This window comes from Trichechus manatus, unplaced genomic scaffold, assembly GCF_000243295.1.
Source record: "Trichechus manatus latirostris isolate Lorelei unplaced genomic scaffold, TriManLat1.0 scaffold00028, whole genome shotgun sequence".
In the NCBI taxonomy this organism is placed as follows: domain Eukaryota; kingdom Metazoa; phylum Chordata; class Mammalia; order Sirenia; family Trichechidae; genus Trichechus; species Trichechus manatus.
Genome location: NW_004443964.1, coordinates 16717802 through 16730640, shown reverse-complemented (window position 1 = coordinate 16730640; position 12839 = coordinate 16717802). Strand labels below are relative to the sequence as shown.

Genomic DNA, 12839 nt, shown 5'->3' with positions numbered 1-12839 from the left:
TACTACAAAACTGCAACGATCAGTTATAGGCAAATATACGTAACATTAAAGTGTCTAGGAACTAAAAATTTTGGTGCATTAACAAATCACTAGCAATTTAGGCATTAACACGTTGTGGAAGGGAGAGAAGTTGGTGAGTATGGTGTTTTATCATGACTTCAGAAGCTGGATCTGAAAACACATTCTCTAAGATATAAAATTTTGTCTGCAAGTTCAGTTCAATAAAAACATCCAAATGCCTCTATGGCAATTCCAAGAAAACTAGCATGTTAAGAATTTTATCTAAAATATGAGAAAAAAATTTTTTTTTTTTTTTGGAAATCAGCTGTCTCCTGACCATTACACCCCACATTTAGTCACGCCTTTACTCTTAACAAATCTGTAACTTATATCTTTTAAGTTTATTGCACTAGCTCCTCTGAAGCCACTAAGCTCCACCTATCTTAAAGCAAAACCATAGGGTATTGAGGTTTGCTTCTATATTATCTTTTCTCAAATTAAGACTTTTGGATCCAAGCTTCAGGAAGCAATTCATGTTGGGGAATGGGTAGGAAAAAGGGTGAGTGAAGTAAGGAGGGGAAGTGGGGACAGCCTGGAGAGCCATTATTGTGTTACTTCTCTGCCCCCTCCCCTTTATCGAAGTCTTTGTACAGAAAAAGCAGAGAAAAGCGACCAGGGCTCCAAATAAAAGACCCTAAGCTTAGGATCACATAGCCTGAAGGTTGTGTTCCAAGTTAAGAACTTGGTAGTGGGGAGGTGCTTCAAATAAGCATTACCCAAACACGATAAAGCATTCAACATTCTGTTCCATGTTGCATGGAAAACAAAACAAAAAAAACCCCAAACCTGCTGCCGTAGAGTTGATTCCGACTCATACTGACCCTATAGGACAGAGTAGAACCGCCCCACAGGGTTTCCAAAGAGCAGCTGGTGGATTCCAACTGCCGACCTTGTGGTTAACAGCTGTAGCTCGCCACAGCTCTTAACCACTGTGCCACCATGGCTCCATGTTCCATGAAGGGAACTTTAAAAACCTGTTATCTGCAAAAGGGAAAATGTATTTCTATGCGTGCTGATGAGACTGGGGAAAGAAAATGCTCATGGCTCTTGCCATTCCAAACCCACTGCTGTCTGGTTCCGACTCATAGTGACCCTACAGGGCAGAGTAGAACTGCCCCATAGCTTCCAAAGCTGTAAATCTTTGCGGAGGCAGGCTGCCACATCTTTCTCCTGCTAAGCGGCTGGTGGGTTCAAAATGCCGACCTTTCAGTTGGTCGAGCACTTAATCACTGCGCCTCCAGGGCTCCCTCTGCAGCCATTAAGGGATTATAAATGGAAGTTTGTTGCATTATGCCATTAACATCTTGAACAAATGTATTATCTTACTAAATATACTCATCCCCTTAGCTTTTTATCTTCTACAGGGAAAAAAAGTCACCGAAACTGTCAGCTTTCCAAAGTCAGATTTCAGCAGTGGAGCCTTGGCTCATTCATTGCTTTTTCCACTAATCAAAAAATACAAGCTGACATAACAAAAACACAAGTAATCCAGTTAAAAAACGGGCAAAGGATATGAACAGACACTTCACCAAAGACATTCAGGCAGCTAACAGACACATGAGGAATTGCTCGCTGTCACCACTAAAAAAGTGCAAATCAAAACTACAATGAGATACCATCTCACCCTGACATTACTGGCAGGGATCAAGAAAACAGAAAATAACAAATATTGGAGAGGGTCTGGGGAGATTGGAACTCTTATGCACTGCTGGTGGGAATGCGAAATCGTGCAATCACTTTGGAAAATGATACGGCACTTCCTTAAAAAGCTAGAAATAGAAATACCATACGATCCAGTAATCTCACTCCTAGGAATATACCCTAGAGAAATAAGATCGGTCACATGAATAGACACTCACTCATGTTCAATGCAGCATAATTCACAGTAGGAAAAGATGGAAACAACCTAAGTGCCCATCAACAGATGAATGGATAAAACTACAGTACATACACACAATGGAATACTATGCAACGATAAAGAACAATGACGAATCTGTGAAACATCTCACCGCGTGGATTAATCTGTAGGGCGTTAAGCTGAGTGAAAAAAGTCAATCACAAAAAGACAAATACTGTACGAGACCCCTACTATAAAAATTCATGAAAAGGCTTACATACAGAAACAATCTTTAATGGTTATGAGGAAGAAGAGGGGTGGGGAGGGAAAAATACTAACTAGACAATAGATAAGTGGTAACTTTGGTGATGGGTAAGTCAGCATAACTTGACCAAGGCAAAGTCATAGAAGCTTCATAGACACATGCAAACTCCCTGAAGGACCGAATTACTGGGGTGAGGGCTGGAGACCATGGTCTTGGGGGACATCCAGCTCAATTGGCATAACATGGTTTATAAAGAAAATGTTCTTCATCCTACTTTGTTGAGTAGCATCTGAGGTCCTAAAAGCTTGTATGCATGGCCATCTGAGATACGACACTGTTCTCACCCTGTCTGGAGCAAGGGAGAATGGAAGAAAACCAAAGACACACGGGAAAGATTAGTCCGAGGGATTAATGGACCGCAATTACCACAGCCTCCACCAGACTGAGTCCAACACAAGTAGATGCTGCCTGGCTATCACCATCGGCTGCTCTGACAGGGATCACAACAGAAGGTCCCAGACAGAGCTGGAGATAAACGTAGAACAAAACTCTAACTTACAAAAAGACTAGTCCGACAGAGACTGGAGAAACCCCGAGAGTATGGTCCCTGGACACCCTTTTAACTCAGTACTGAAGTCACTCCCGAGGTTCACCCTTCAGCCAAAGATTAGACAGGCTCAAAAAACAAACAATAATACATGTAGCTGAACCATGTATGCAAGACTAAATAGGCACACCAGCTCAGGGGAAAGGACAAGAAGGCAGGAGGGGACAGGAAAGCTGGACGAATGGAAATAGGAAACCCAAGGTCGAGAAGGGGGGTGTTGACAAGTTAGAGGGTTGGCAATCAACATCACAAAACAATATGTGTTCTTTAATGAGAAACTAATTAGCTCTGTAAATCTTCATCTAAAGCACAATAAAAAAAATAATCAACACACAACGGACTTAAGTTAGGATGCATTTCATTTTTTCCTAAGATTTATGGTACTATAGTTAACACTTAGTGGTTTTCTTCCCAGAATCCACTTCCTGTTCTGCCAACAGCTTAACTATTCCTTAGAGTAGTGGCTTTCAACCCAGACTGCACAGGAAAAACACCTGGGAATGAAATAAAAAAGATGGAGTACTCAGACCCCACCCCTGACCAGTTAAAGGAACTGTTGGGTAAATTTCCCAGGTGATTCCAATGTGATGTCAGGGTTGCACCTTAGAGCCACTTTCAGCCTTGGAGTCTAGGAAGAACAAGTTCCACCTATTTTTACTTCAGCTCCTTGGCCAGTGAGACATGAGAAGACATCAGCTGAGGGATCTTGTTTACCAAGAAAGGCAATCTAGAGCAAAGCTAGGACTCAGAAGTGGGCAGAAAGTCATCAACCCTGCATCAAACGATGTCTGCAACTGGGGCTACCTCAGGTACCTGAGTCACATGCCCATCAGTTATGATAGGCTGTCTGTCATTTACAACCCTAAAAGCCACAAATTAGAAAACAGAGCCATAATGAAGTAAAAGGAAAGGGTGGAACTTAATCTTTATTTACAGGACACTGCAAGATATGAAATTCCACATAGAAATAAGAAACCCAATGACAGAAGAGGCTTCATACAGTACGTACAGTTTGGAACTGTTCAAGTATAGTTTCTTTGTAAAAAGTGCTACATAACAAATCACATTTATAAAGAGTTCTTAGTAGAGAAACAGTTAAGACAAACTTATACCAAACATAGCACACAACAATTTTATGACTCAGCTGTACAATCTTAAAAGTTAAAGGTCCCAGGAGTGTCATCCGGAACTTGGAAGGCATACCCTTCAGAGGTAGTTTCTGGTACAACATTCTGATCTTCTTCTTCCTGGAAGCACATTTGAAAAAAAGAGACAATATAATCCCTCAGATTTCTAAGTGATACATTTCTAAGTGGTAACCTGCCCAGAAGTCTCTGTATTTACTCTTCAGGTCTTCATTTGCATTATTTCACCTTTGGAAACTAACATATTCTAATATTTGTATTGGGGTAGGGGGGAGAGTCGGTAAGGGAGGGCTGTTGAAACTTGGCCAATCCATGACTGCCTGGGAGGGAAAGGTTCTCAGTGGGTTAAATGCTATTACAGTGACAGAAAAAGAAATTCAGATTTTCTCCCCTACCTGTCACTTTTCAGTCGGAAAGGGAAAGGCTGCTTATTAGGCCCAGAGTATAGTCATGGGGTTGGGCCCACTTCCCCAACAAATCCTACACTGACATTCATAAACTTACTCTTAAGATATTCTGAGATTCTCAAGGCTGTTCATTTGAAAGTAAATTGATGATTTTTAAAAACCCATTTAAAAAGATTGTATTATCATCAGCCAACATTAGAGAAGCAAGTAGTATGCTATGTCCTACTTAAATTGTTATTTTGTTGTATTTAACAAGGGCTCAGGGTTCATTAAAATAAGTATGAGGGAAAAAATCCTGTGGGCTTGACCTTACACGGGTACTTTCCAAGTGATTAATATTACCATCCATTACTAACCTCCACAGAGAAATACTTCTCAATCAAGCTTAATGAAGCCTTGTATACAGACTCATTTTCATGGTTTTGCAGAGCTTCAATTTTGTCCAAGCCTCCACATTCTTCAATCATTATACTAAGTTTCTCAGTTTCACCTAGTTTCTCAGCAGCCTAAAAAAAAAAATTCCTAATTTACCGGCCTACATCATGAACATTCTATTTCAGTGACAAAAACAATAGTTTGTATTTGAGAAATAACAGATATAAGACAGAGTAAGTACTTGCCAATTTCTCAATTTATCCTTCAACAACCCTATAAGTTTTATACCCATTTTACTTTTTTTTTTTGAAACTAATAAGAATCAGATCTATACTTGGTCCTAGCAACTACATTTCAACTGTAACCTTTTCTGTGCCTCAAAATCACCCAGGCAACTTTTTAATTGGTCTGAGAATGGGAACAAGGAATTAGTATCTTGTAAAAGCACCCCAGATAATTCCAAAGTGTAATGAAGGTGGAGAAACATTGTCTAAGATCATCTATTTTGTGTTAAAAAAAAATTTTCCTGACTGAAATATTTGATATTAAGAATTTACTACCACCTCTAAGAATGGTATCGGGTGGTTAGATTTTTTTTTTTTCTACAAAAAGTCTTTAGCTTTAGGAGATACATACATAGAAAATAATCTAGGGGGTTTGGATGAGAGGGAGTGGGAAAATTGGCCACATTATATACTTTCACTGGGTGATGTGTACTCAGAAGCTGGTTATTCCTGACTCAAGTACTGTAGGGGAAAGTTTCATAGTCCAAAGTTTAAAAGTTAGTGAGTACAGTCTAACTACTACTAATCACCAAGGAAGTGCCGTGTGCTGGTATGCTTGGCTCAGTTAAGGATGGGACCAGAAGAAAAATGGTTAGATACCTAAGCCATTCAAATTTAATTTCACCAAAATTCAGCATTAAACCAGGGCATTAAAGATACTAATAAATAGGTATGAATTAGTCTCCACACATGGACCTGATTTCAATGTAAGCTACATCATGTATTTGTCATCACTTTTATGTATTTTATGATCCCTTGTCACATATCTCATCACAAATATGGCCCACATAAGCATACTTTTTGATCCTGTGAATAAACTTAGCTGCCCTCTCATCAGTCTCAATAGTATACCTATCAACTCCAAATTCAAACAGATCTACCTTGTTAGTAAGACTTACCTGAAAGATATTTGAAATGGCATCCAGAATAACCAGAATAATTTTGGTATCCTTCGCAGTTAAAAGGTTCATCAACGGTTCTATTATGCCACAATGGACAAGGTATACAATCTGTTCAACTGTTCCACCGCTTGTGTAGTTGGTCACAGCCCATACAGCTTCTTTTTGACTCTTAAAGTCTGCCTAACAAACATAAGAGAAAGGGTTTATTTGTATGGTGGTACAAAGAAGATTCCTAAAGCATTGTTTCACCAAACAATGACTGAAACTATCAACTGGTTTCATCCAACCTTAAGTGAAGGGTTCGTAGCAAAGGACTGTAAGAAACCCAAGCACAGCTCCATCAAATGCCCATCCATAAAGACATAAATACTAACAATCATTTTATTAAGTCCCAAGATTTTATTACCTTAGAGAGAATGTCAACGAGGAATGGGACTAATCCATGATTCACTACTTGTTGTATCTGGTCCTGACGGCCAGCTGTGATGTTTGACATTGTCCATGTAGCTTCCTTCTGAATATTCGTTTTGGGGTTAGTCAGCAGGCTAGGAAACACAGCAAGTGCTCCTGCATCTATTACGACCTGAGTCTGTTCATCTGTCCCAGTGACAATATTCCCTATGGCTCTTAGCGCAGGAGTCTGAAATAGAAAAAAAAAAAAGGTTGATGCTGGCCCAAAAGACCAAACTCACTCCTGTGGGGTTGATTCTGACTCATATCAACCCTACAGGACAGAGCAGAACTGCCCCATAGGGGCAGTAAATCTTTACAGAAGCAGACTGTCCATCTTGCTCCCGCAGAGTGACTGGTAGTTTTTAACTGTCAACTTTTCAGTTAGCAGTCAAGCACTTAACCCTGCACCACCAGGGCTCCTTTGATGCTGGCAGTTACATTTTAGTTTTTTTTTTCCCAGTACTGCTCAAAACTCTGTATACTAAGAGTTTTGAAAAGAGCATCATGCCCTAAAATAAGCAATATTTCAATATTAGGATCAACTGACAATGCTTATACTTTATGGAGCCCTGGTAGCACAATGGTTAAGAGCTTGGCTTTTAACCAAAAAGGTCAGCAATTCCAATCCACCAAACACTCCTTAGAAATCTATGGGCAGTTCTATTCTGTCCTATAGGGTCACTATGAGTCAGAATTGACTCGACCGCAACGGGTTTTTTGTTTTTTTAATACTTTATATTCTAATCCAAAAGTTAACAACTTACCACAATTGGCAATTCAGTAGCTCCAAGAAGCTTCACAAGCTGAGGCACAACTCCTGTTTTTACAACCATTTCAATCCGTTCATTTGGACCATCGGTAAGATAGGAAATAGCCCAGCAGGTATCTGCCAATACTTCTGGATCATCATGATGCAGGAGACGAACTAAAGTAGGAAGAATTTGCTCAACAGCATCTAATGGGGGTGCAGGATTCTTGTTCCGACAAAGATTTGAAAGCGTCCAGGTAAGATTACGCAAGTAACCACACTGGGGGAAAAAAAAGCAATGAGCAGTTCTCCATCTTTGACAAAGGAAGGAGAATCAGATTCAAGGTAACTTTTCTTATATTAGTAACTTACTGCTAAAGATGACATATCAGGAACTGCAAGTAGAGCCAACAGAGGATCAACTGCACCATACTTGATAACCAAGTCTCGGAAAGGTGAACCATCACCTGGGGGAAAAAAGTGCAAGGTTAATCATATGTACCTGTCTAGCACCATCAATGTTCAGTGACTTAGTGCACCAACAGTGTCTTAACTCAAAAGATGACACCCTAGGAAACCCCTAATTTACCTAGATGCGACTTTCACCTCTAACAAGGTCCTGAAGCAAGTTCAAAGCTTGACCCAATGGACACTGTTACTTATAACACTTCCCACAACCTCATTATGATTAGATACATCCAGTCAAGAGAATTTTAAACACAAGTACCTGCAATGTTTCCTAGGGCCCATACAGCTTGTTCACTGATGTGAGCATGGGGAGATGCCAACAGAGAAATGAATGCTGGGATAGCACCCCCATCTACCACAGCCTTGGTCTGTTCTGATGTCCCAGAAGCAATGTTAGTGAGTGCCCAGGCAGATTCAAACTGAATGGGACTACAGTCAGTTCTGCCCAAGAAGGACACAAATTTTGGAATTAAACCAGCCCGGATTATGTTGTCTATGGGGGGCTGTTTTTCTCTGGAAAGCAGTTTCCTAAGAGGGAACAAAAAGAGAAAAAGTTGATTAACAAACCAAGTTGTATAAAAACCAATTTAAGACTCAGTGCTTAGAACTTTAGACTATCTATTACAGTAAAGCACTAAGTGCTAAGATGTTCTAGAACTTAGGAGACACTAAATAGACTGCATCATGCTACATGTGATATAGTTAGCCACCTTTTATCCAAAATGGAAATATTACCAACTATTTACCCTTCTCTCGGTATCCCCACAGAAATCTACTATAGATCTTGTCACTTCTTGCCAATCTGACAGGGTTACATGCTCATTTATAATTTAATTTCCATTTCCCTGACTGCTTGTGAGGTTAAACATCTTTTCCATGATCATTTGCCATTTACATTTATTTTTCTGGAAAGTGTCAAACTATAAAGATTATTAATCCTTTGTTATGAACATCACAAATATTTGTGTACGGTGGGAGATAAAAATCTAAATACACTTATCTTCTAAATGGATGGCTAGCTGTACTAATTCAGCTTACTGATTAATTTCTCCTTTCCCTTGAAACACCACTTTGAAACAAGGCCCACTGCTAGCTTAGCCTTTTCTTACCCAGAGCATCATCTGCCTGCCCTCTCCTCCTCGCTCCCCAACCAAATTTAAAAAGCCTGATTTCTTATGTTACCCATGCTAGAGAAGACGAGACTTACCTAGCAGCTTGAGTAGCTTGGAGCTGGCTTTCCAAATTGTTGCTATTTATGCCTTTGACAATGTCATCAACAGACCAATTCACAGTGCCCTACAAGAAAAGTGGACTTAGTTTAGCAAATTATCATTTTTAAGATTAAATACAATGAATTCCATACTTGCCATCATAAAGACAATTTTAGGTTTATACTCAGTTATTAAAAGTTTAGTCCTACACCTAGTTTTGTCTGCTAATCACATATTCATTATTTTACATGTGCAACACTTTTCAAACTCATGACTCATTGGAATTTCAAGTTATGGGGTGTCCAAGCAATTCTCAACTAAAAAAAGTTGTGAACAATTGGAAAAAAAAAAAATTACAGCAGACTGAAGGTTATTTCAACACAAATCTCAATTACTTGTATTCAGATATGCTTTCTCAGGGAAGAAAGAGATGGAATTACAGGTAACGTGCTGGGAACTTTCATATCTAAGCTTGTAATCTGTTTCCATGGTACACTGCTGCAAATACAAATGGTGTACGCTGTGATTCATAGTACAAAGAAGGTTGAGAACCAAAGTGACGGTTAACTGAGAAAGACAGTGACCCTTTCTCCCCAGAAGCTTAAAAACAGGGGAAATTTGGCAAGTAGACAGATAACCATTAAAAAAAGATATACATGTCATGCTACACAGCATTTACTCTGCATTCTTGGTGTAAGACCAGTGTTACAGGAATTCTGAGGAGGGAGTCTTCCTTGCTCAGCTGACCAGGAAGTGCTATAAAGAGAAGATGGAAGTGTAGTACTCTAGAACTAGTATAGCACATAGGTAATTCAGTAAAAGGAAATAAACAAAAAAAACCACTGATAAATGTGGAGTGCTAAGGAAAGCACAATGTGAAAAAGGGCAAGAGGTAGCAAAGTGACAAGTGTCTTGGTAGAAAAGATGAACACAGTAAATCCAAAAACCTAAATGAAGTCTTCGATGCTAAGTTGAGAAGTACGGATTTAAAACTATCAAAATTTTTGAGTAGAGAGAGATCATGCTTAAATTAGCATTTTAGGGGAAAAAGTATAGCACTAGTATGTGGCATGGAATGAAGGTGAAGCTAAATTAGGAGGCTACTGTAAATATTTCAGGAGGAAAAAGGCTTGAACAAAGCTGGTGATAAAAATAAGCCAGGAGCCCTGGTGGCACAAATGGTTAAGCATCGGGCTGCAAACCAAATCCATCCAGCAGCTCCACAGGAGAAAGGCCTGGCAATCTGCTCTGTAAAGATCACAGCCAAGAAAACCCTGCGGGGCAGTTCTACCCTGTCACATGAGGTTACTATGGGTCGGAAACAATTCGACAGCAATAAGCCAGAAAGTGGTTGGTTCCAGGCACATTTTCATTTAACACTGGAATGATCAGGTCAAGGTACCCAGCTAGCAGCTAGAAATGTAGGAAAATCTGAAGATCAGAGCTAAAGATCTGGTAATCAGCTTCACTGGACTATGGGCGTGGGTAACAGAAAAAAAGATCTTCACAGATTTGATAGTTAACTGTAAGACTAGAAACGTTATTTAAGTTTCTAAGAAAAGCCCTATATTAATTTCCTGAGTTTATCATAATTCATAAATTAAAATATACTTACCTGGTTGCTGCGGTTTTCCTGTAGTGGAGAAGTAGCATCATCAGGAAAAGAGCTCACATTTCTCCTTTTCAGCATCTGGTCATCCTTCTTAGCTTTCCTCAGCTCCACATTAACTTCTATACGGCGCCGCCTCATTTCCTTGAGTAAAGATAACATATTGTTTCATCTCATCAACAATTTTTGTTATCAAGTGAGGGCAATTTCTAATTCCCTCAAGTTTTTGATTCCTCACCAAACATCTTCCCATTAAAAAGTATCATCAGGAAGCAACAGAAGGTACTCACTGTACTGTCTTTCCCCTTGTTCTTGAATCTGTTAAGCCGGGCAGCTGGTGAATTAGCATTCTCATTGGTGGACATGGTTGTGAAACAAAGGGAGAAAGCTAGGAGACAAGGGAGGACAGAAGAGAAAAAGAAGTTCCCTTTTATCATTTTGCCTTTTCAATAAGAATACCATCAACAACAACAGAATTTCCAAACGTATGATGAATACACACTTATATACTAGAGAAAAAATTTCATGTTTTCAGTGTTATGAAATAGTTTTAACCAAACAATAATTGCCCCCTCCCCTCTAAAGAGCTAAGACTTTTAATCGGTGTTGTCCATCAGAAATATGATTTGAACCACGTAAGTAATTTTAAATCTCCTAGTAGCCACATTATAAACAAGCAAACATGAATAGGTTAATTTTAATATTTTATTTAAGCCAAAGTATCACTTAAACATGTTATCAATATTTAAAAACGAGATATTTTACATTGTCTTTGAAATCCAGGGTGTAATTTATGCTTACAGCACATCCCAATTCTGACTAAGCACATTTCAAGTTTTCAATAGCCACATGCAGCTGCAACAACCATATTGGACATTGCAGCTCCAGACTGTAGTGAGTCCATAACAGTTAAGTGAAGACAAAGTGAGCGAATCCAATTAACTTGCAATGAAGACCTACGTCCTCGTGGCAACAAATTCAGATCATCTGGAGGTTCTCTGCGGGAGTCTACTTTATTGTCTTCACATGGCCAAAACAAGTGCATTTTCCACATTTGAAAATTAAAGAAAAATCTGGTTCATCATTACGTTATGGTGCCTGCCATAAAATTTCCTGTCAACAATGAAAACGTGCGACGCAGTTCCGCATCTTAAGCATCTCGCACGCATTTCAATTTCCAGGAATTTCGAGTGAGAAAGCACTTAATTAGGCTGACATCAGCCGTGCCTCATTCAGGCTCAGACACTTAGGCGCAATCTCCAAAACACGACAAAAATAAAAGCCCTCCTTACAACTTGCTATCTTTAATCCCATTATTTTCGTCTACGAAATGGTGACACTTAATCTGCCGATCCATGGCCTATTTTTTTTTTTTTAATATGGTTCCTCCAACTGCCACCTCCAGCCCCATTCCCTGGCCCCTACCCCGGGGAAGATGCAGCGGGCGAGAGTGGAGGAGGGGCAGGAGCTGCCCGGGACACTGGCCCTCAGGCCTGTCTCATTCTGCCTCTCCCGGCCGCGATGGGCAAAGGCTTTCACTGCCGTTAGCGGGGCCTCGGAACCCTAAAGCCTAAACACCCGCATCGCATAACTATGCAGCTTTGACAACAAATGACGTCCCCCAGGCCTTGTGAACGAGGAAGGCCGAAGCCAGCCCAGGCGTATCCCCGGGGCCTCCTCCCGCCTCCTACAAGCAGCGCGCGCCCTGAGGGCCAGCCGTTATCGCTGCGGTAGGGCTGCGGCCTGAGTTCGTACTTACGGAGCGGGCTGAGGCTTCCACAGAAAACGGTGCGGTTCTCACACGCTGCGGGCCCGCTGCACCAGAATCGTCCAACACGGCTCAGACCAAAGACGGTGTGGCTCGCGCAGCCGGCCGGCGCGATTTAAATTTCCCGGTGGCTCCGCATTCCCATTGGCTGGTTCGAGCCTAAGCTATGCGCCCGTTGGTGGATTTGAAAAACACGTTGGGGGGGCGGTCATAGGGCCTAGGGGAAATGGGAGCGTAACATCGCGAGATGAGAGAGCTGCCTGGCGATCCCAGAGCGCCTTGCAGTTGCGGTCTAGAGAAGGACGACTCCATATCCCGGCAGGCTGCGCGAAGGGGCGATTCCGAGCCCAGCGTGGCAGGAGCTTTGGGCAGCTTTTGGTTTCCGAAAGGCATTTCTGTTGGTGTGGTCGCTGCTGTTGTCTGGTGGGCTGTTTTGGCCGAGTACCTCAAAATTATTCTCAAAGTCATTCATTTAAAACATCTTTATGTAAAAACATTGCTATGAATTTGTTTTTCGTGATAGGATACAGAAAGGAACTTGGCAGGGGTTTCTGGCGACTGTGGGTTGGGGGGCAGGGCGGGTTTTGAGGCGTGGTGGCGCGATGGTTAAGAGCTTGGCTGTTTACCAAAAGGTCGGCAGATCGAATCCGTGAGTCCCTCCTTGGAAACACTATGGGGCAGTTCTCTGTCTTACCGGAAT

At 40.9% G+C, this 12839-nt stretch overlaps 1 protein-coding gene across 1 annotated transcript; it reads right to left on the bottom strand.

The window, feature by feature from the left end:
* Positions 1-3659: 3659 nt before the first annotated feature.
* KPNA2 (karyopherin subunit alpha 2) lies at positions 3660-12226 on the bottom strand. The gene is made up of 11 exons (XM_004374209.3): positions 12131-12226; positions 10662-10759; positions 10378-10515; positions 8759-8847; positions 7811-8079; positions 7456-7550; positions 7100-7363; positions 6289-6522; positions 5880-6062; positions 4678-4827; positions 3660-4016 (listed from the first exon to the last, which is right to left on the bottom strand). The coding sequence occupies exons 2-11, from the start codon at positions 10734-10736 to the stop codon at positions 3924-3926; spliced, it is 1590 nt and encodes a 529-aa protein (XP_004374266.1). The 5' UTR covers positions 10737-10759; positions 12131-12226; the 3' UTR covers positions 3660-3923.
* Positions 12227-12839: the final 613 nt, after the last annotated feature.